The sequence below is a fragment of the Acipenser ruthenus genome, chromosome 12, assembly GCF_902713425.1.
Source record: "Acipenser ruthenus chromosome 12, fAciRut3.2 maternal haplotype, whole genome shotgun sequence".
In the NCBI taxonomy this organism is placed as follows: Eukaryota; Metazoa; Chordata; class Actinopteri; order Acipenseriformes; family Acipenseridae; genus Acipenser; species Acipenser ruthenus.
The window spans coordinates 21,241,554-21,266,603 of NC_081200.1; the positions used below are offsets into that span (position 1 = coordinate 21,241,554).

Below are 25,050 nucleotides of genomic sequence, written 5' to 3' on the forward strand. Positions count from 1 at the left end.
GTTAATGTGCTAAACAAAAGTATTATGCGTTCAGTAATCACAAATATGCGTTAATGTGGAACAAATATATTAAAAAAACAACTCATGATGTGTTGGTTTCAAACACAGGTACTTTGTTGAAATATTAAAATTAATTATGCAGAAAATGTAGAAACTTACATAAACGCTGTTAATATAATAAATACATAATTTGTGTGTATTTGCTAATTAGTAATAAGGGTATATAAAATCGTAGGCCTACTTACAACGTAGTTGCGACAAAAATAGATGGATGGAGAAGATGCAGACAAACACTAGCTAGATTAAGTCTAATCTGGTAAGAACTCCTTCAGTCCCATGCAATGGGTATACATGAAAGGAATCGTGCATCTATTGCTTTCTTATCTAGAGCTTTCTTTCCAGCAGACACCCTCATCCACTTCATCCCTATGTACAGACCTCTATTTGTGCATCGGCAGGAAAGACGAATGCGGGCGCATCATCGTAAACCATTTTTAATTTAAAGAACAGTTGTGAATTGCTTCACAGCTTTTGTTTTACATGTGAATCCTAAGAATAATATGTGAAAAACAAAACATATCGCATATGTGAACACACTTAGCCCGACATGCGTAAAATGGCTTGATATCCCCAACCATTTGTTTTTTCACAAATTATTATTAGGATTCACATGTAAAACAGAAGCTGTGAAACAATTCACAACTGGTCTTCTTTAAATTAAAGTTGTTTTGAAAATGCTAGCTGCTGTGGTTGGGGATATCAAGCACTTTTAATTGACGCTGGGACGGTGGTGTGTATATGCGATATGTTATTGTATTCACAAATTATTCTTAGGCTTCACAGGTAAAACACAGACTGTGAAACAATTCACATTTGGCATCCTTTAAATTAAAGTTGGTTTGAACGCTGTAGCTGCTGTGGTTGAGGAGATAAAGCCATTTTACGCGTGTCAGGTAGGCTGTGTGCGTATATACTGTATGCTATTGTTTTTCACAATTTATTTGTTTGATTCACATGTAAAGGAGAGCTTGTGAAACAATTCACAATTGGTCTTCTTCACATTAAAGTTGGTTTGGACGCTCTAGCTACTGTGGTTGAGGAGATAAAGCCCTTTTACGTGTGGCTGAGGCTAAGTGTGCGTATGTGCGGTATGTTATTATTTTCCATAAATTATTCTTAGGATTCACATGTAAAACAGAGACTGTGAAACAATTCACAGTTGGTTTCCTTTAAATTAAAGTTGGTTTGAGCACTCTAGCTTCTGTGGTTGGCTCAAGCTAACCCGACAGCCATTTTCATTTATGTCGGATTAGCTTGAGTCTAATATCAAACGTAAAGCTAACTTTACCGCGGTAGCATATTTTAGTTTAGAAAAGTAAATGATGGCTGGTGCAATTACCATGTTGTATTGATGGGGCTGGTATTTCACAGGACGTCTGGGAGGATGAGGATTCCAGCAAATGGTCCGATGCCACTGGCCGGTCACCCATTAACCGGTGCATTTCCTCCCAGAACCGAAATTGTGACCTCGAGCTTTGACTGGAAGACTGCAGGCTTTTTCTCTCCTGCAGGTACAGATATTTAAGTTTCTTGAATTTATCTCGTACCTGCAAGAGCGTTCTATTTATACCAAGTTCAGCCAGAGCACCGGTAATACTGGTGTAAATGGTGGCATTTCTTTGGCGAGGTCGATCCAGTTCATCCATAACCCCCAGGTCCGCAATAATTTGAAGGAGGGAACGAGTTTCCTCATCCGTCCAGCGGAGCTGGTGTTGCGTGCTGTCAGAAGGGGTGGAAGCTTGAAACATCCTGCAGGGAAAAAAAGCTACATTATTAGTAGTATTATTATTATGATAATAATGCTGGTGATAATGATCTAGTAGTTCTCATTCGTTCATAATTCACTGAAATGAATAAATAATGTTATAAACTGCTGACATCATTGTATTGGTATAAATCAATATCTCTATATACAATTTATATATAATTTTAGCCGCGACCCTCACCAGGAGAAGCGGATTGATAATAATGGATGGATGGATATTTAACTGATTTGTATTAGTAAGACTGGGATAAGGAAAATCTTACTTACTCTACAGAGGAGGACAACAGGGTGGAAAGACTGTTCCCAGAGAAGAGCATTATTTTACATAGGGGAAGTGGACTAATTAGGCCAATTAGCGCGCACTTTACCGTGCTTTACCAAAGTGTAATGACACTTAAGTCACACACTTTTTTTGCTTGCACTATTGGAACGAGCACAATCATGCGTCATTTGCGCGTGACACATCATGAATGCACTATAGTAGCGTGATTAAAACTTGCATGTAAACACCGCCAATGACCACCCTACATTGACACCAAAAAGTGGTGCTTTTTATATTTAGCATGGCACTTACAATTATAACACACTGCACAATATGTCATTTTGAAGACACTTATGGATTGCTTACTTAGTTATCAAAGTATAATGTAAATTTATATTTTACATCCTCAAACATGTAACGAATGGAACTGTCTCAATATTGACCACATTCGACATTGTGTTATTATACAGAAGTACAACTGGCACATACTCATTTGTGGTTCAAAGACATCACAAATAATGATTCTACCATTTTTTAAATGTCATTGTATTGTCCTAATATTTACATAAATATGGACGTAACATGGACACCATGTTGTCTATGTTACATGCAAAACTTCACATGTAACATTGTATTATGAAGGGCATTTCGAAAATAAGCTTCATTTATATATTTAAATGAAGCTTATATATTTGCAGTTATTTATTGTGACATCCAGAAATTCTCAACCTTTATGGTATCTTTTTAACAGCAAACATGCAGTAAAAAATGTAATTTAAAAACATGTACATTTAAATCCTTACATATCATGCCCTTCTATTCCCTGTGCAGGTCTTGTGTACAGTCCTGAAAGAAGCAGACATTGCAGCAAGCATATATTTCCATTTGTTTTGTTTTTTTACTCTGATACCAGAAAGCTGTTTGCATGCATTACTCAGATTCTCAGTTTAAATTTCACCTGTAAATAAAATAGATTGCAAAATACATCCTTTTACTCAACTTAAGTATACTTCTACTGTTTTGAATCACACAATTTATTTAGAATGCAAACTTTGCTTATATTCCCGTTTGTTTATAGGTCCCAAATGTTTGTACACACTTTCGTGTGCAATATATCTATCACAATATATATATATATATATATATATATATATATATATATATATATATATATATATATATATATATATATATATATATATATATATATATACAGTGCCTTGCGAAAGTATTCGGCCCCCTTGAACTTTGCGACCTTTTGCCACATTTCAGGCTTCAAACATAAAGATATGAAACTAATTTTTTGTGAAGAATCAACAACAAGTGGGACACAATCATGAAGTGGAACGAAATTTATTGGATATTTCAAACTTTTTTAACAAATAAAAAACTGAAAAATTGGGCGTGCAAAATTATTCAGCCCCCTTAAGTTAATACTTTGTAGCGCCACCTTTTGCTGCGATTACAGCTGTAAGTCGCTTGGGGTATGTCTCTATCAGTTTTGCACATCGAGAGACTGAAATTTTTGCCCATTCCTCCTTGCAAAACAGCTCGAGCTCAGTGAGGTTGGATGGAGAGCATTTGTGAACAGCAGTTTTCAGTTCTTTCCACAGATTCTCGATTGGATTCAGGTCTGGACTTTGACTTGGCCATTCTAACACCTGGATATGTTTATTTGTGAACCATTCCATTGTAGATTTTGCTTTATGTTTTGGATCATTGTCTTGTTGGAAGACAAATCTCCGTCCCAGTCTCAGGTCTTTTGCAGACTCCATCAGGTTTTCTTCCAGAATGGTCCTGTATTTGGCTCCATCCACCTTCCCATCAATTTTAACCATCTTCCCTGTCCCTGCTGAAGAAAAGCAGGCCCAAACCATGATGCTGCCACCACCATGTTTGACAGTGGGGATGGTGTGTTCAGGGTGATGAGCTGTGTTGCTTTTACGCCAAACATAACGTTTTGCATTGTTGCCAAAAAGTTCGATTTTGGTTTCATCTGACCAGAGCACCTTCTTCCACATGTTTGGTGTGTCTCCCAGGTGGCTGGTGGCAAACTGTAAACGACACTTTTTATGGATATCTTTAAGAAATGGCTTTCTTCTTGCCACTCTTCCATAAAGGCCAGATTTGTGCAGTATACGACTGATTGTTGTCCTATGGACAGAGTCTCCCACCTCAGCTGTAGATCTCTGCAGTTCATCCAGAGTGATCATGGGCCTCTTGGCTGCATCTCTGATCAGTCTTCTCCTTGTATGAGCTGAAAGTTTAGAGGGACGGCCAGGTCTTGGTAGATTTGCAGTGGTCTGATACTCCTTCCATTTCAATATTATCGCTTGCACAGTGCTCCTTGGGATGTTTAAAGCTTGGGAAATCTTTTTGTATCCAAATCCGGCTTTAAACTTCTCCACAACAGTATCTCGGACCTGCCTGGTGTGTTCCTTGTTCTTCATGATGCTCTCTGCGCTTTAAACGGACCTCTGAGACTATCACAGTGCAGGTGCATTTATACGGAGACTTGATTACACACAGGTGGATTCTATTTATCATCATTAGTCATTTAGGTCAACATTGGATCATTCAGAGATCCTCACTGAACTTCTGGAGAGAGTTTGCTGCACTGAAAGTAAAGGGGCTGAATAATTTTGCACGCCCAATTTTTCAGTTTTTTATTTGTTAAAAAAGTTTGAAATATCCAATAAATTTTGTTCCACTTCATGATTGTGTCCCACTTGTTGTTGATTCTTCACAAAAAATTACAGTTTCATATCTTTATGTTTGAAGCCTGAAATGTGGCAAAAGGTCGCAAAGTTCAAGGGGGCCGAATACTTTCGCAAGGCACTGTACATTGAAATTTCGTTCTGTTTGATATTTTATTTTAAAACACTGAAACTCAAAATCAATTATTGTAAGGTGACATTGGTTTTATGTTGGGAAATATTTTAAGAAAAATAAAAAACTGAAATATCTTGCTTGCATAAGTATTCAACCCCCACACATTAATATTTGGTAGAGCCACCTTTTGCTGCAATAACAGCTTTAAGTCTTTTGGGGTAAGTATGTACCAGCTTTGCACACAGTGTTGGAGTGATTTTGGCCCATTCTTCTTGGCAGATTTGCTCCAGGTTGTTCAGGTTGTATATATATATATATATATATATATATATATATATAATATATATATATATATATATACATATATAAAATAAAAACTTCCTATCTATGAGAAGATTTTGTATTGGTTTCTTTTGCAGAGAAATTACAAACAAGCAGGTAAATTACAGTTAGAAAAAAAAAAATAACAAGATCTATTTTAGTTTTAACAGAAATCAAACCAATATTCACAGGTGATATTTTTCCTTAAGAAAAACAACTGCATCACACTCATACCGTTCTTTCTCCTCTTCTTGTCCCGCCCCATAGCAACCAATACACACTCCTGATTTGCTGGTACAGTACTCCCCTGACCTCCGAACTCCCACCTAATAGGCTTTTGTTAACTGTCGGTAAATGTACTGTATTCAAGCCCCAAAAACACACAAGAGTATAGTGCCGCAGATCGGAGCCTCTCATGGTGCCGTTTCTAAAATGCCTTAAACCATTTAATAAAATATTGCAGCATTTTTAAAGCACAGTATTATTAATAAAGGCCACCCTCATATAATCGCTGCCCTCGTTTAAGGGCCGCAGTCATTTTGATCAATTTAAATACGGTATTTTCAATTATTTTTCAATTGTAAGCACAACTCGCTTTTGCTTTCGCGCAAAGTTACTTATAACAAAAACAAACCCTACAAAAAACGTAATTGGCTCCTGTTTTGTTGTTGTTAAATGAACCTTTAAGGAACACACTATTCTAAAAACATTAAACTATCTGAAAATGTGTTCAATATGTATATACATAGTGGTTTATACCGCCCCCTTTATAACGCCACCCTCGCATACCGCCAGTTATTCTCTCTGAACAAATGTCACCAATATAAAAACAGTGCTATTTGTACCCGTTATATCACCACCCCGCTGTCCGCCACCCACCAACTTCCCAAGCCAAGCAAACGTAAATATAAGCATTGCAGTTTCCCTCATTGTAGCGAATTGAAACAACAAAGTTATGCAGTTAACCTTTGACTCGTTTTACTAGTTCATTGTTAACTGACCGTTCATACCAATGTCATCAACACTCCAGCTCCTAAAGCAAAACAAAGTACAAAATGGCGAGTCGACCCTACATTTAACACCAGAACAAAAGAAACAAATCTGCATGTATGCATCTGAAAATAAGAAAGCAAGTCGTATGCCTAAGTGAGGCATATACTGTTAAAAATTACGGATTGCCGTTATTTCACTCTGGGTCGCTCCATTGAGGAGTTATTACTTAACATAACACTATGTAACACAATTTTTGTTCCTGGGTAGTAAGTGTTATTTCCTAATTGCTTATGCCTCAAAAGTATAGAAAATGGCTATTATTCCCCACAAACTTTGCTTTTGTGACCAGGACAGTGATATTTTGAAATGTACCTATTTCCAATGAGAAAACGGGCGAATTTGTGTCTTTTCGTTCACATAGTCAGAAAAAAACAACATATGAATCCAAATTAACATGTATTTATAACAAAGTAATACAAAAATGACTACAAAAGATTTAGAAGTGAGTAGTTTTTCGAGATTTACGATTATACTGTAAATCACTTTCATGAATCAGCCCCCAAATGTAATCTCCCATCATGTTCTCGTTATACTGTCCTTCATTGACAGCTCATCCAGGAGCCTCAAAGCCGTGCTGCTCCATAATGGTAACAAGTACCCGTCTCTTCCCCTGGCTCACTCGGTGCACCTCAAAGAGGATTACAACAGCATCAAGACCCTGCTTGGACGCCTTGAAGTATGATGAGTACAAATTGGGCCTTATGAAACAATTTGTCAGAGCTCTAGATAAGGAGTCGGCAGCCTTCAAGTACCTTCAAGACTTCTTCTCTAAGCTGTCTGAGGCAAAGGTCAAAGCCGGTGTCTTCGTTGGACCACAGATAAAGAAGATCCTGGAGTGCAATGAATTCCCCAAGAAGCTCACTAGTAAGGAGAAAGCGGCTTGGAACAGCTTTGTCGCAGTGGTTCAGGGCTTCCTGGGCAATCACAAGGCTGAAAACTATGTGGAGCTGGTTGAGACTCTGGTGAAGAACTACGGCACAATGGGCTGTAGGATGTCCCTCAAAGTCCATATCCTTGATGCTCATCTTGATAAATTCAAGGAGAACATGGGAGCGTACTCGGAGGAGCAAGGCGAGCGCTTCCACCAGGATATACTGGACTTTGAACGCCGCTACCAAGGACAGTATAACGAGAACATGATGGGAGACTACATTTGGGGGCTGATTCGTGAAAGTGATTTACAGTATAATCGTAAATCTCGAAAAACTATTCACTTCTAAATCTTTTGTAGTAATTTTTGTATTACTTTGTTATAAATACATGTTAATTTGGATTCATATGTTGTTTTTTTCTGACTATGTGAACGAAAAGACACAAATTCGCCCGTTTTCTCATTGGAAATAGGTACATTTCAAAATATCACTGTCCTGGTCACAAAAGCAAAGTTTGTGGGGAATAATAGCCATTTTCTATACTTTTGAGGCATAAGCAATTAGGAAATAACACTTACTACCCAGGAACCAAAAAAAAAAAAAAATAATTGTTACACGGTGTAATCAGTCGTTTGCTTTAATTTCACCATATTTCACAGACAAAATATATTTGATGTGACGCAGTTGTTAAATGTCATTTACAGCCTATTTGAACGCAAGTGGTGGCTATCTTTGGCATGTACTGTGAAACATCACGAAATGAATTTAAAACACTGTGTAACTTTCGTTTTCTTTTCAAGGTGAATTGATAATAAAAAAAGTTTACCTTTTGATTAGTAGCTGTTTTATCGACCTGCAGTAACATCTGCCTAATACTGTATTTGACTACATCTTGTTTTGTTTATATGACGGTAGAGGAAGGTACTTTTTTTTCACCTCTACTCTTTTCGATTTGAAAACGATTTGTTTTTAGGGAAGGGTGGTTTTTCATTTTCTACTAAAATCTTTTTTTTTTTCTCACCCCTGTTTCATAAAATCGTTTTTATTGTGAACCTATATAGTTATTGGTTTTAATTTATTTTTCTTTTGCTCCATAAATTAAAAAACAAAAAACAAAACTTTACATTGTTATAAAAAATATATTGTACTGTCAATTGTGAGAAGGACTGGCTTAAATTTATTAAAATAATAATAATAATAATGATCTCCTCTCCTCTCACAACATAATAGGATGCAATTGTATTGCAGTTCAGATCAGATTATTTTTGCTATTTAGCATTTTGATTTTTTTTCCACTTTATTTCTTTTTTTTGTTAAAACAAACAAAAAAAAACCTCTTTTGATTAGTATTTATTGATTTATTTTAGGTTATATATTTTCTACAATTTTACAGTAATGAAGGATTTTTGGGGGTTGATTTTTCAAATAAATACTGTACAGATCCAATTTTTTTCTCCTTTCCCACAATTTGAATTGATTTTGTTTTCATTTGCTTATATATACAGTGCTGTGAAAAATTATTTGCCCCCTGTCTGATTTTCAGCATTTTTGCATATTTATGACACTGAATGTTATCAGATCTTCAACCAAAACCTAATATTAGGTAAAAGGGACCCTGAGTGAACAAATAACACAAAAGTGAGATACATATTTCATTTATTTATTAAAGAAAGTTATGCAACTCCCAATGCCCCCGTGTGAAAAAGTAATCGCCCCCTTAGACTCAATAACTGGTTACGCCTCCTTCAACCATTCTGATGTAGACTTGCTTGTGTGTTTCGGATCATTGTCTTGCTGCATGACCCAGCTGCGCTTCAGCTTCAGCTCACGGACGGATGGCCTGACATTCTCCTGTAGAATTCTCTGATACAGAGCAGAATTCATGTGTAACAAACGGTCTACGTCTACCTGAAGCAATTTTTATCCCCACCGTTAGCAAGACTGTTTGACAGCGAATAATATCAGAGGGTTCTTGGTAAATAAAGACTTCACTGTACACTGCAGAATGATCCAAAAAATCTGTCATGTATTAAAGAATTTTCATAGTGTTAACTCACATAAACAATATGCAGAACAGCAGTATACCATTATAAACTGGTAACTGTTAGGCTAATCCACAACAAAAACCTCACAAAAACAGTTATATTAATAATGCAGCGAGCAATGCGGTACACACACTTATTGTTTAAACTGCTCTTAGGTCTTTTCCCATTACTATTATAAAAATTACATTGATTAGTAAAGTAAATAAAATAAATCCATATACTTTAATTATATAGAACAAAAAAAAAAACAGTCCTCCAAATAAAAAAAAACACAGCAGTTGAAGCATAAACTTCAATGTCCCAAATGCATTTAACAACCAAAAAAAATAGAAAAACAAAAAAACAAACGGGAGCTCCCCAAAAAGTAAATAGTCAGATCTCACCCGATCCTTAGGGTCAATAATGAAATCCGGAAAAATCCAACAAAAAGGAGATCAATCACTAGTTGAATATTTGCTAAAATAGTGTTTACAGCAGTCGACTTATAAAGAATTTAAAACACCAACTTTTACTTCAATATTGACAAAACAACAAACTCTAGTTACCTACAAACCTAAAACACTTTGCTGTGTGCTTTTACCTACTTAGCTAGTTTACATTCGAACATGCTGCCAAAAACAGAACAGGAAGCCCCCATGAGAGACGTGGAAACTTCTTAAAAGCGGCTCTTAAAGGGGAAATTACACCCAAAACTGACATTATCTCTATACTGACATTATCTCTATACAATTAGAAATTACGAGGTTACTCTTTCTAGTTTATTTATTCAATTTGTACCTGGCCAGGTATACTGTAATTCATTCAGCTACAAGTGGTACATATCTAGCACCACTTTGTGTGGCGAGTGCCACACATGGTTCCTTCAATGATGGCAAGGCGTCCAGGTCCTGATGCAGCAAAGCATCCCCAAACCATGACACTACCACCACCATGCTTGACCGTTGGTATGAGGTTCTTACTGTGGAATGCAGTGTTTGGTTTTCGCCAGACATAATGGGGCCCATGTCGGCCAAAAAGTCCCACTTTTGACTCCTGTCCATAGAACATTGTTCCAGAACTCTTGAGGATCATCCAGGTGGTTTTTGGCAAACTTGAGACGAGCATTCATGTTCTTCTTAGTGAGCAATGGTTTCCGCCTTGCTATGCGATGAATCCCATTTTTGCCCAGTGTCTTTCTGATGGTGGAGTCATGAACACTGACCTTAGCCGAGGCGAGAGAGGCCTGCAGATCCCTGGATGTTGTTCTAGGGTTCTTTGTGACTTCCTGGACGATTTTACACCTTGCTCTTGGAGAAATTTTGGCAGGACGGCCACTCCTGGGAAGATTCACTACTATCCCAAACTTTCTCCATTTGGACAATATGGCTCTGACTGTGGTTCGGTGGAGCCCCAGAGCCTTAGAAATGGCTTTGTAACCCTTTCCAGACTGATAGGCATCAACAACTTTTTCCCGGAGGTCTTCAGGAATTTCTTTTGTTCGTGGCACGATGTGCCTCTAGAACCTGTGTGCTGACAACTTCACTCTGATGGTAAGGGCCAAAGTTAGTTAGATTTATATTGGGCAGGGCTGGCCCAAATCAGGCCTGGTTGTTAACCAAAGTACTCAAACAGCTGACCCTAAGCCAAGTACAAGGGTGTCCTGTAAGAAAACTTGCTTCCTTCTGCTCTGACAATGTTCCCCAACTCTGAGGATTGTTTTTTCCAGCAGGACAATGCTCCATGCCACACAGCCAGGTCAATCAAGGTGTGGATGGAGGACCACCAGATCAAGACCCTGTCATGGCCAGCCCAATCTCCAGACCTGAACCCCATTGAAAACCTCTGGAATGTGATCAAGAGGAAGATGGATGGTCACAAGCCATCAAACAAAGCCGAGCTGCTTGAATTTTTGCGCCAGGAGTGGCATTGTCACCCAACATCAATGTGAAACACTGGTGGAGAGCATGCCAAGACGCATGAAAGCTGTGCTTGAAAATCAGGGTTATTCCACCAAATATTGATTTCTGAACTCTTCCTAAGTTAAAACATTAGTATTGTGTTGTTTAAAAATGAATATGAACTTATTTTCTTTACATTATTCGAGGTCTGACAACACTGCATCTTTTCTGTTATTTTGACCAGTTGTCATTTTCTGCAAATAAATGCTCTAAATGACAATATTTTTATTTGGAATTTGGGAAAAATTTTGTCAGTAGTTTATAGAATAAAACAAAAATGTTAATTTGACCCAAACACATACCTATAAATAGTAAAACCAGAGAAACTGATAATTTTGCAGTGGTCTCTTAATTTTTGAGAGAGAGAGAGAGAGAGAGAGAGAGAGAGAGAGAGAGAGAGAGAGAGAGAGAGAGAGAGAGAGAGAGAGAGAGAGAGAAATTTGTGTTTCTAGTATTTTATTGCTAATTTTGAAGTTTTACTCAGTAAAATGGCAAGAAAGCGGCTCAGTGCAGAGGCTATTGTTTGGAGGTTATTTGCTTAGAAAATACTAACCAGGGCTGTCAGTATCAGAATGGAATATAAAGTGTGTGTATGTAGATATTGTTTAAACGCTGACATTGCAAGGAGTTTAAAGGTTCAGAAAAATTTACCAAAAGCAGATCCCTAGCAGCTACCCAGTTTTAATGCAGACAAAGAGTGAAAGGGAATTTTGGTGACATCCCTGTATGCTTGCCAAAAACAATTGATGAAATGTTTTTATAATCTAAATTCAATTCATTGAACACGCTTTCCTTTGTTGTTTTCTTAATGTCTTCAATGCTTTTTTTGTATCCCATTACTTTCTAATGATGCAGTCAAATCAAGTTAGGCCTGTAGTTCTCATTTGCTGTACATGCTAATTTGAAAGATACTTCACGTTGGCTGCCATGTATTTTACAACATTGAAAGTGGAAACAGTTTTTGTCATTTTGAATTTTAGTTCTTTTTTTTTTTTCTTCAGAAATTTCTAAATGGCTTGCGATATAAAACCTGTCTTGTGGTGTATTGGGTATCGTTTTAAAAGTCTATCATAATAAAAATTTCTTTGGGGTCTGAATTCATTGTGGTTTTGTAGCTAAAAAGTTTAAACTGTTTCCTTAGGAATTATGCTGGTATAATAGTGACCACAACCTGGTCTGTGTATGGAATTAGCCAGGTATGGGTATAAAGGATACCAGGCCCTAGTAAAAACCTGGGTACTTTCTTTAGTTAACTACTGTGTCAAAGTTCTTGAAATACTGAAATAACCTTAATGCGTATTATTAGTGCTGTGTGGTGTACAATTAGGATTAATTATGAATCGCTGCTTTCTGTAGTGTGTTTTACAGTTGGTATGAAGACTCCCTTTCTCATTTGTGTCATAATAGTCCATCATTTAATGATAATTTGCTTCATACAAGTCCATCAGGATGGTCATGTGTATCATGATACATATCAGGACCTGCAGGTTAGGGTACAGTTTGTTTTTTTCATTACCGGTATTTTATTTGATTTATTATTTTCAGTCATGTAGTGAAACCGCTTGTATGTTGTGTGTTGAATCACCCAGGTGTAAATGTCAAATCTCAGCCGATTTGTACACCTTTGTGGCAGTCAGTATTAATGTTATTTTTACCTGTTACTGGCAACTCCTCATTTCCTGGCATTTCTTTTCTCTCTCAGCTTTCAGGGCGTTTTATCAGAATTTTCCCACCCAGTTTCAGCTTTCATTTTGAAAGCTTGTGTAGTGATACACCAGGTGTTGGATTATCTCATGACTCTTTATTTCGATGGCCTGGTGACTCAGAAACCTCTCAGGGTAGACTTTGATCAAAGGGAGGTATTTCCTGCTTCAGGTTTTTAAGGAAGTTCTAGTGGATCGTTAGCCTTTATGGTGTGAATTGTAGTTTACCTCAAAATTTTTAAACAAGTGACAAATAAAAAAAAATATATAAACTACATTTATTGATTAGCCATTTAAAAAATATATGGTTGTCAACCGTACTGAGTATATCCGAGTAAATCTTCTCAAAACATTGAAATGTGTGTATTTCTTTTTAGACTGGCAGATTATTTCCACCTTAAATGTCTGTCCATTGTTATTTAAATGAAGGAACAAGGAAGTGTTCTGGGTGTTTGATATTTCTGTGTTTAACGTGCTTCTTTATGGAAGTGATATGGAGTTTGGAGATTCGGTAACAGATGTAGGATTCTTTTCAAGAAAAGGCAGTTATTCTTTTATCAAATCTGAAAACAGTAGGTACTAGTTCTTCTCGGTAGTTTGTTGTGCAACATTTATTTTCACACTGAAACTGATATCCAGCTTTAGTGCTAGGTTTTGTTTGTGTTCAGTTTGGAGGATGAAAAACATTTCTGTCCACCCCTGCCTAAATGACTAAGTTGATTTTTACTGAGAATTAAAGAAATTAAAGTGACTCAGTCTGATTTTTCTATTTTTATGTCAGTATCATTGCTTTCAACTAGGCTAGTTGCTATGCATTTACAAATTGACATTTAACAGGTTGCGACAAGCTTTTTTTTTTTTTTTTACACTTTTAAAGGATTCATTGTTAATTAGTTATGCAAGTTCTTGTTTGCGATTAATGCACAACCAGGGAAAGCAATGCATGGAGTGTTTTATTTGATAATCAGAGATTCTGACTTCGCATATATTTGAGAGTGTGCATATTCTGATGCATGTTAGCATTGTTAAAAAAATGTTTTTGGCTGGGTAGAAGCCAAGATCCACTTGTGTTATTGTCAAGTAGACCTCAGTGAAGCCAATATGCCTGGCTGTGGTCACAGTCCCGTTCAGCTAACAATTGATAAATCCATTGTTAGATGAACGGGAGTGTTACCAACACAAATCAAGTCACTATTTTACTGCAGATGGACTGAAATGACATTTTTGCATAGGTTTAAGTTATGTTTTATAATGATATTGAATAATGAAATAATGTGCTGTTAATGTATTGCTTATTTATTGTAGCTGATACAGATGCATGTCTCAGTTGTATTTCGCTTGCTAGCACATTTTATTCAATAATACTCCCCACAGAGGATTGATGGAATCAGCAAGGGAAGTAGTGGAGCTGTTATGAACAGCTCATCCAGATTTGAACATGTGGACCTACATTTTATGACACTGATGCCTCATTGCCTCAGTCACTGATAACCATCTTGTTTTTTGCTTATTTTTGTTGAAAATATTCCTGCCCTTATAGCTGTGTATTTAAGTGTATTTTGTGCTGATCAGTTTTTCCTCTCTGTTTGTTTTGCAGGTTATATTTCACACTATGTGCTGAATATCCATGATGTCTGAAAATATTTAAGAATATTAATGTTTGGAAGATTTTTTTGATTCCAGTGGAATCCTGTATTTTTTTTTTTTTTTTTAATTGTAACCTGTTACAATGCCTGTACAAGCTCCACAATGGACGGAATTCCTCTTGTGCCCGATCTGCACGCAGACTTTCGAAGAAACCATTCGCAAGCCCATCAGCTTAGGATGCGGCCACACTGTCTGCAAGATGTGCCTGAACAAACTACACCGCAAGGCATGCCCCTTCGACCAGACCACGATCAACACAGACATCGAACAGCTGCCTGTGAACTCGGCCCTGCTGCAGCTCGTTGGCGGACAGGTAACACATTGTATTTAAAGACTATGGGTTTGAGTTTAAACGTTATCCAAAAGTTAGTGTTACAGAACACCCTGCAAAATTTACAAGAAGTGCATTACTTTACCTTTGCTGTGTCCTGTGTGGTCCGCATTGCAGCGTTACATTTTAATAACACATCATATAAATCAACTGGGCAATACATTTCGCAGTCACCAGGAGAAAAAAAAAAAAATCTCTAAGGATTGCAGTGTATCAAGGTCATGCTCCCTCCTGCATTACTCAATACGTTACTCATTTCTATTGCCAGCATTATTTCAGGAGGGAGCATTAACGGGATACACTGCAATATTTCGAAGAAAAAATCTTTCTCCTGGCAAACGTTCCAGAGAAAGTTGAAAAAAGTAATTCCCTAGTTTATTTACCGTGATGTATCAGGCTCGATTTTAAGGCTTGCCCGGCACCCTCAAAAATTGACAAGTGCTTCCAACGTAGTCGGTGGTCCGGTCCGGACAAGTGCTTCATAAATGGGTCATTCTACAGTAATGGGACAAATTGAGTCCCCACCTCAAAGTAAAGTGTATTTAAATATTAAAACAAAGAAAAAATGTTTTGTTGGATGCAATATACATTTATTTATTTAGCTGTTTCAAATATGCATCATTATTTTTATGCAATATTAACATTTAAGGGTGATTTTTTTTTTTTTATATATAAACGTGCAGTGTCCCCACTTCCACCTCTTCTACTTTCTCATCAAAATAAATGTATTTTTATGGAATCATTTTAAAACATGACAATTTTTTAAAAAGGAATGTTGTATCATAGTTGGCACTATTCATTTTTTTTTTTTTTTTTTTTTTTTGCCACATCGACAATTAATATTGACGTTTATTTTTGGAAGAATTTACCTTTTTATTTTTATTTTTCAGTTGAACCAGAGAATGGGTGAAATCGACCTTTATGCTTAAAATACCAGACTTTTTATGCCATTGAGAAACGTCTCATTTAGCGAAACCCCTTTCATATTCAACATGCAGCAAAACCATGGTTACCAACATTCTAGTTGAAATAATGTTTGGTCACAGCGGAGCTGCCTTTTATAGGTAAAGATCCTACACACATTTAAAAATGGTCTCAAATAAGCCGTAGAAAACGCACTATAAAAGTGTATTACACATAGATTTACAAGTAAAAATAATATGCACAGAACAAAACAGTAGATAGCTGAACAGACCTAACTTGCACTTACTGTCCAGAGTCTGAGCTCCACCCCTCTTCTGCTTCAGCACAGCTGGAGTCACTGAAGGCAAGACAGGGTATTGTGCTCAATACTCATTTGTGTTTTACTCTTGCGCCCCATTTTCAAATCAAACTAGTCACCATAGATACCTATAGCAAAAGCCTACCTACACCTTAACCCGCTAATTTCAGTGTAAGTGCTTTGAATGACAGGCGCTGTAGCTGGCAAATGAAAGTGAACAGTCGGTGCATGTTTGATGATTGACAGGCATTTAAAAAAATGAGAGCATTCTGGCGCTGCTTCAGTCAATGAGATCTGTCAGAACAGGGTGAAATGACTGACTGAGTTGACTGACAGTGACCCCTAGCCATTCAGAGCAGAACGGAGATGGGACAGACAGCAAGTATTAAAACTACACAAACTAGAGCTGATTTCTAAATGATAGTTTTGGTAAGAAAAAAAATAGTGAGTGGTTTTACCGACGTTTATCGTATATACATTTATTTCAGTATAACTCATAATTTTGGGGGAGTTCGACATTTAACGATCTTTACTGATTTTATAATCAAAGTAGCAAGCCTAATCATAGTATAATGTTGAACTAGTATTTTAAAATATTTTTGAATAAAAAGCCATTGAAAACCTGTCCCCAGTTTTCAATGTTACCGTAACAGACTATGTGTTCATATGTGTTGTATATGTTGTTGACGCTGACACCCTGGGATCCTTTAAGAAGCTGTTTGATGAGATTCTGGGATCAATAAGCTACTAACAACCAAACGAGCAAGATGGGTCGAATGGCCTCCTCTCATTTGTAAACTGGATATATAGACTGCATGTATGGTCCGGTTTATTTTTACTTATTGATAAACCTATTTTGCAGTGTGGAGTAGTGGTTAGGGCTTTGGACTCTTGACCAGAGGGTCGTGGGTTCAATCCCAGATGGGGGACACTGCTGCTGTACCCTTGAGCAAGGTACTTTTGCCTAGATTGCTCCAGTAAAAACCTAACTGTATAAATGGGTAATTGTAAAAATAATGTGTAAAAAATTAATGCAATTGTATGTAAAAATAATGTGAGATCTTGTAGCAATTGTAAGTCGCCCTGGATAACGGCGTCTGCTAAGAAATAAAAAATAATAATAATACAACTTGCATAATCGGGGGGAAAAAAATGCCTTGGTGCTGATAAATGCAGCATCTGCACCATCTGCAAGCCAAGACTACTGGTACTACATAATGATTAACTTGTTTTCAGGTGTGTGTTTGACGTGTGTCAAGGGTGTTAACCTTGCTTCTGTTTGGTCAGTTTCATTCCAGTCGCGCGATGAAAAAAAATAAATAAATAGAAACAGGTTCTATTTTAGCGACATGAAATTTTCTCAAAACGACGTTGCTCGCTGCTTGCGTGGATACTCCCATTTGACTGCAGTGACTTCTAAATTTATTTGCTCGCAGGGTAGGATTGCACACAGTGAAGTGGTTGGGCAGTGCACAGCCTAATGCTTCACTGTGTTTACATTTTTTTCAAATTTTTTTTTTTGAGAGAGAGAGAGAGGCCTCTACACACCGGACACGACACGATACGATAAGCGAATGTGTCGTACGACACACCGCACCACGACAACAACAAAAAAATATATATATATTCTTTTCCATGTGCCAAGAGGATTTTGCTGCCCTTCCCTGACATCATTTTGTTTTCTTTATTTTTCGTGCTCCACAAAAAGTTTACATAGGCCAAAGTGCAAAATAATTGCCTGGCCGCTAGGCAATTTGGATTTTGCAGCCACAATTGTTTGCACTATGCCTATCCTTACATCAGCCCCAATGTATTTTAAAGTTTTATGATTTTCCAATAAAACCTATTTTGGAATCTGTATAGTGTCATTATAAATGGTTTATTTCTTTACATATTTATTTTAGATCACTGTTTAAATCTTTGTGTCATTACTGTAACAAGCTGTCATTACTGTAACAAGCTGTCATTACTGTAACAAGCTGTCATGATTTCCATTACACGAGAGTAGATGTTAAAACTTCATGCTGATTTGAACTCGGCTCTCGCCAAGATAAGCACCAACTAAGACGTAGCTTTACAGTAAACTAATGTGATCCATATGTGTCTCCCTCCATTTACGTTTCCTTCCATATGATGATGTAGATATCCTTCTGTCTGGTGTTAATGGCTGAAGTGTAATGCTGGCTCCAGGGATCAGCTTATTTTGCCTCCCTGGCGCATCAGCACACACAACGGCTGCGATGCTGGCTCCGGGGATCAACCAAAGTGCGGCCTCCCCAGCGCATCAGCATGACAACCGTCTGGATTGAGCTAAGTAGGGTACATCTCTGGGGTTTTCAAGTGGGCACCTTCCATCCTCAGTGTTTCGTCGACTAGCCCACGACACCTCAAGAGGGCTCGACGGTGATTCTGGCGTCCCAGCTTCACCCCCCTCCGTCCCCCACTCAACTCAGCCCAGCTTACTTACCTGTCCCCAGCCAGAATCTTTCCGTCTCAACCACAGCCAGTTGCTGCTCCTCTCTGCTGCTTCAGATAAGTTCTTCACTGTGCGACGCAACTCTTGGCCACTGAATCCGACGTCTCTGAGAAACCGGGTTGTAGAGTGTGCCACAAATCCTCGACAACCCACTTCCACTGGGTAAACCCGAACTCTCCATCCTCGCTGTTCCGCTTCAGTGGCTAGTTGAGCATACCGCAGTTTCTTCCTCTCATACGCCTCATCTACCGCATCCTCCCATGGCACTGTTAACTCTACCAGGTGAACAAGGCGTGCTGATCCAGACCACAAGACAATATCTGGTCGAAGGTTAGTGGTGGCAATCTCAGGTGGAAAAATAAGCCGTTGACCAACATCTGCCAGCATATTCCAGTCTCTAGCAGCTTCCAGTTGTCCTGGGTGAGGATTGGTTTTAACACCTTTTCTTGGTGGTTGCTCTCCTGGGTGGAGGAATGTTGTCTTTTGTGTGTAATGTTTTGATGGAACAGGTGGCAACTTATTGGTCATGTTACGCTTGTCTTCCAATGCTAAGGCCAAACATCGCAGCACCTGGTCATGGCGCCAAGTAAACCATCCTTGGCTAAGAGCCACCTTACATCCTGTCAAAATGTGCCTTAATGTTGCAGGTGATGAACACAAAGGACATGAGGGATCCTCTCCTACCCAGAGGTTTAGGTTCTGTGGTGATGGGAGAACATCATATGTTGACCTGATGAGGAAACTGATCCTGCTCTGTTCCATTGACCATAGGTCTTGCCAGCCAATCTTGCGTTGTTCCACACTCTCCCATCTCATCCATTCTCCCTGTTTGGCCTGGGAAATGGCCTTTATACACCTCATCCTCTCCTCCTGCTTTTGCACCTCGTTGACTACCAGCTTCCTCCTTTGAGCTGGGGCCGCCTTGTGCCATGTAGGAGGAGTTGAACTGAAACCAAGACCCCCTCTTCCATGCTGAACTTGCCCCATGATATCACCAATTCGAAGGGCAGCCTTTGCATCTTCCACAGCTTTCTTTGCCACCCACTTTCTTCCAGTTTTCAACACAGGTGCTGCCTCCCTTACGCATTTATCGCGTGACTCTACTAATGTCATTTCCAGTCTGACCTTGGCGCACTTAAACTCCTCGGTTAGAGCAGAGACTGGTTGCAGTATTCCTTTACCATAAAGTCCCACTCTGCTGAGGCAGCGTGGAACTCCCAACCATTTCCTGATGTATGAACTGATTAAAGCTTCCAGCTTCTCTACTGTTGTCAAAGAAACCTCGTACACAGTCAGTGGCCACAGCAACCTCGGCAGTAGACCAAACTGAAAGCACCAGAGTTTTAGTTTACCTGGTAGAGCGCAGCTGTCTATGCTCTTCAACCCTTCCACTGCTTGTTGTCTAACTTCTCCCACACGAACTGTGTCCTTTAGATCCCCGTCGTACCATCTCCCAAGACTCTTCACTGGCTTCTCAGACACTGTTGGTATTGCCTCACCATTAATGAAGAATGTTTTATCTACTACTTTGCCTTTAATTATAGAGATGCTCCTTGATTTAGTGGGCTTGAATTGCATTCGTGCCCATTCAATGTTATTGGTTAATTTGCCCAATAATCGATTAGTGCAGGCTACTGTTGTAGTCATGGTTGTCATGTCATCCATGTATGCTCGAATTGGTGGTAGTCGCATTCCAGAAGCCAAGCGCTCTCCTCCTACCACCCATTTTGATGCCCTAATGATTACTTCCATTGCCATGGTAAAAGCCAGTGGAGAAATGGTGCATCCTGCCATTATTCCACCCTCTAGGCATTGCCATGTAGTGCTGAATTCTGAAGTTGAAAAACTGAATTGCAAATCTCCAAAATAGGCTTTCACTAAATTTGTTATTGTCATCGGTACACTGAAAAAATCAAATGCTGCCCAAAGTAGTTCATGTGGCACTGAACCATATGCATTAGCCAAATCCAGGAATGTCACATGGAGCTCCTTCCTCTCCTTTTTAGCTGATTGAATTTGTTGCCAGATCACATTGATGTGTTCTAAGCAACCTGGGAAACCTGGAATGCCCGCTTTTTGTATTGAAGTGTCAATGAAGCAGTTCTTTAATAGGTAAGCTGACAATCTCTGAGCAATAATGCTGAAGAAAATCTTGCCTTCTACGTTTAATAGGGAAATGGGACGAAACTGACTGATGCTTGTAGAATCTTTTTCTTTAGGTATAAAGACTCCACCTGCTCGGCGCCATGCTCTTGGTACAACCTGTTTTTCCCATGCCACTTTCATCAATTTCCACAGAATTCGTAGAACTCCTGAAGCACTCTTGTACACTCTGTACGGAACTCCATTAGGCCCTGGAGATGATGAAGCCCTTGCTTTTTTCACAGCTTGCTCTATTTCTTTCCACTTAGGTGCACAGTCCTCCATTTGGTATTCTGGTGGATTGATAGGTGGGATGTCTGACGGAACTGACATAGGCTCCTGCCTTTTTGAATCTGTATGTGTTTCCTCCAAATATCTCTCCAGCTCAACCTTAGATGCTTTTAGTGTGCCATTCTTCTCACTGGTGAATAACTTCTTTACAAATTTGAATGGGTCTTTATAAAAGTTCGCTCTCGCACGCTCCTTCTTTTTGTAGCGTTTCCGTAGGCGCTCAGCTCTGCGCAATGTTGCAAGCTTATCTTTTATGACCCTTTGTAAGAGATTGAGTCCCTCCTTCTGACTTTGTTCTGCTCTTCTCCATTGGTTCCTCAGCTGTCTCCTTTCTCTAACTAAGCGTTCAATCTCCTGCTGCCGTCTAGACTTTCCAGGAATAGTTTGTACTTTTTCCTTCCTTTTTTCAACTCCAAACCTCTCACTTCCATATGCGTAGATGATGTCCCCAAATTTATCCAGCTTCTTTTCAACTGTTCCACTTAATCTTTCCAATGCAACGCAGAGATCTGTGTTTACTGTGTCCCATGCAGTTTTCTCACAAGCTCTTGGCCATTTAACTGTTGGCCATTTACTGTAACAAATGTCATTACCGTAACAATAGTTATTGTAAATAATAAAACTGCAGTAGTATTGGCAGGAGTGAAAGTTATATTAGCAACGGGTTAAGGGGTTCATATTTAGTTAAAAAATAAAATAGTTTGGTATACTTTTAATCATTGCTAACACATTTTTTTATTTAAATATCAAATTAACAAAATTAAGTGCCAAAACTAAGTTTAACTTTAATTTTAGTAGTCAATAAATATGAAAATCAAAGTTTCTTTAGAAAAATGAAATAAATATTTTCACTGATGTGTAATGTTATAATGCCTAATCGATTTTATGTGTATTTCTCTTTTATACAACAGTTTTTAGTTGTTACGATTTGTGTGCTAAAACCATGTTTTAACAAAAATATTAAATACATAAAAATTTCAGCTCGGCTGAGTTATGTTATATGTAGATAAGATATATATTTTTCTTTTTTAATTTTGGTTGTTTCACAAAAAAAATATTATCAGTTTCTCAATTATTTGGAACCCCAATTTGTCCCCTTTCTGTAGAATGACCCAAATATATTTTAACAATGTGTTCTGTAAGAAAGCTGACGCTTCCTGTATTGGGTATTTATGCAGTGGTAGTAGCTAAAGATCATACAGACACTGGGATCCGGCAAATGTCCCTTCAGCATTGTGCATAGCAACGTTCCCTTTTTGTGTTTTACAAATCATAGTACTATTATGGGATGTAGCGCACCACGCAGGCAACTGTACATCGAAGCGGGAGTTTTATTTTGTAGTTGTTTTTTTAAAGTGGGCAATATGCAGCGCAAACCCACAGTAAGCGTCCATCACTTTGAACTAACCAAGATATGTGGCTTGCAGTGCTGTTCTCTTGAAACAAACTTTAAACGCTACATATACTGTAGTATACTACTACTCCCAGATGGATTGAAGCTGCTTTTAAAGATGTGTCCCTTTTCTCTAGGAAAATTACATTTGGCAAAATGACTAGCACTGCTCAAGCTGCATAAAGAGTTCACAAAACAAAAATATCTTCTTTAGTAAGAAGCTACCAGGCCATTCCATGAAATTGGTTTATTACACTGATACAGCAGGCCCACTGTTTGTGCTGATGGGACTGTTCCAGTGTACAAATTTATTCACCATAGTTACTGACTGTCTAGAGTTTTTTATATCGGTTTTATGCCACAAATGATGAGAAGTGACTTCCCGAGACGAGTGAAGTTACATCGATGTCCGTGGTTGCAATGTTTCCACCCATCCCAGCTGTATTGAAATGACTAAATGTCGTAAAAAAACATGAGAACATTTACAGTACTCTCCAGTGCATTATACAACATCATCATGGCATCCTTGGATTTATACTCTACATTTTTGGGATTCTGTTTGCCTTTTTGATTGCTTCCCCACACTGTGGTTTCTGACAGTGATGAGTCAATCACAACACAGGATTTATCTTGGTGAGCCTGTGACCAGCTTGTCACATTTGTTGACATTGCAGTTTACATTTTTTATTTTTAATGTCTGATGCAGTAGAGACAACATAGAGAAAGAACAAGTTTGAGTACATTCCAGGGAAGCTGGCACTTGAAACAGACCCACCCTTCAAGTATTCCAGCTCAGCTGCTTTATATAGTTTCTTTATTTTTGAATTGGGGGAGCAGAGTCATAGAAACTAACCTTGTGGGGAAGTTGCCAGCTTAGATCAAACAAAAGGCACACCCCTTTGTTATTCCCTTTGTGACAGGGCGAAAGCCCGAAATGTAAAGTAAGTGTGTGTGTGTGTGTGTGTGTGTGTGTGTGTGTGTGTCCTATATATACAGTACATACATACATACATACATACATACATATCTATATATACACAGTATTCGTGCTAGGCCGCATCATTGCGCCAATGCCCCCCTGAAATAAAAAATGTCCTGCTGAATTTCTCTTAACGCGCCCGTATGTCCCCCTTCCCAGATGAGACTCAATATCAATACCAATACGCAATATTATTATTATTATTTCTTTTCTTAGCAGATGCCCTTATCCAGGGCGACTTACAATTGTTACAAGATATCACATTATTTTTACATACAATTACATTATTTTTTACAGATTATTTTTACATACAATTACCCATTCTTACAGTTGGGTTTTATTACTGGAACAATCTAGGTAAAGTACCTTGCTCAAGGGTACAGCAGCAGTGTCCCCCATCTGGGATTGAACCCATGACCCTCCGGTCAAGAGTCCAGAGCCCTAACCACTACTCCACACTCCTGCCCCTGTGAAATGTGTCTTTTCTATGACAAAATGCTAAAATAATTCAGTATGTGTTGCGCACCAACTGTCTCTTGTCCATTTCGCCAGTAGGCCTATAACGGCATGATTTATATATATATATATATATATATATATATATATATATATATATATATATATATATATATATATATATATATATATATATATATATATATATATATAAATATACAGTGCCTTGCAAAAGTATTCAGACCCCTGACCAATTCTCTCATATTACTGAATTACAAATGGTACATTGAAATTTCATTCTGTTTGATATTTTATTCTAAAACACTGAAACTCTAAATCAATTATTGTAAGGTGACATTGGTTTTATGTTGGGAAATATTTTTAAGAAAAATAAAAAACTGAAATATCTTGCTTGCATAAGTATTCAACCCCTGTGCTGTGGAAGCTCCCAGTTTACACCGATGAAAGAAATTGAGGACACAATTACCTTACCATTGGCCTCCATCTGTGAACCATTAAAGTTGCTGTCACATTTTCTGGATAAAAACCCCACTGTTGAAGGATCATTGGTCAGGCTGTGAATCTGAAGGAAAATGAAGACCAAAGAGCATTCTACAGAAGTTAGAGATAAAGTAATAGAAATGCATAGATTAGGGAAATGGTACAAAATAATATCCAAGTGTTTGGATATCCCAGTGAACACAGTTGGATCAATAATCAGGAAGTGGAAGCTGCATCACACCACCCAGGCACTGCCGAGAAAAGGCCGTCCCTCAAAACTCAGCGCTCACAGAAGCCACAGAGAGGCCAACAATCACTTTGAAGGAGCTACAGAGTTCAGTGGCTGGGAGTGGAGTAATGGTGCACCAGTCAACCATATCAAGAGCTCTGCATAACACTGGCCTGTATGGGAGGGTGGCAAGAAAGAAGCCGTTACTCAAAAAGTACCATCTGAAAGCACGTCTGGAGTTTGCCAGAAAGCATGAGAGTTACCCAGCTGCGATGTGGGAAAAGGTTTTGTGGTCAGATGAGACCAAGATAGAGCTTTTTGGCCAAAACTCAAAGCGCTATGTGTGGCGCAAACCTAACACTGCCCATGCCTCAAGACACACCATCCCTACAGTGAAGTATGGTGGTGGCAGCATCATGTTGTGGGGATGCTTTTCGTCAGCAGGGACTGTGCATCTTGTTAAAATTGAAGGAAGAATGGATGGAGCAAAATACAGGAAAATACTGCAAGAGAACCTGCTTCAGTCCGCTAAA

At 38.3% G+C, this 25,050-nt stretch overlaps 1 protein-coding gene across 5 annotated transcripts in view; it reads left to right on the forward strand.

Annotated features, from left to right (window-relative positions):
• LOC117417086 (roquin-1-like) overlaps window positions 1–25,050 on the forward strand; it is a 130,111-nt gene that overhangs the window by 13,839 nt on the left and 91,222 nt on the right. For all 5 annotated transcript variants that reach the window (XM_059034680.1, XM_059034681.1, XM_034028826.3 and 2 more), the window contains exon 2: window positions 14,448–14,810. In XM_059034680.1, the coding sequence (XP_058890663.1) occupies window positions 14,580–14,810 (231 nt within the window). In that variant the 5' untranslated portion in view covers window positions 14,448–14,579. The remainder of the gene's footprint in view (window positions 1–14,447; window positions 14,811–25,050) is intronic.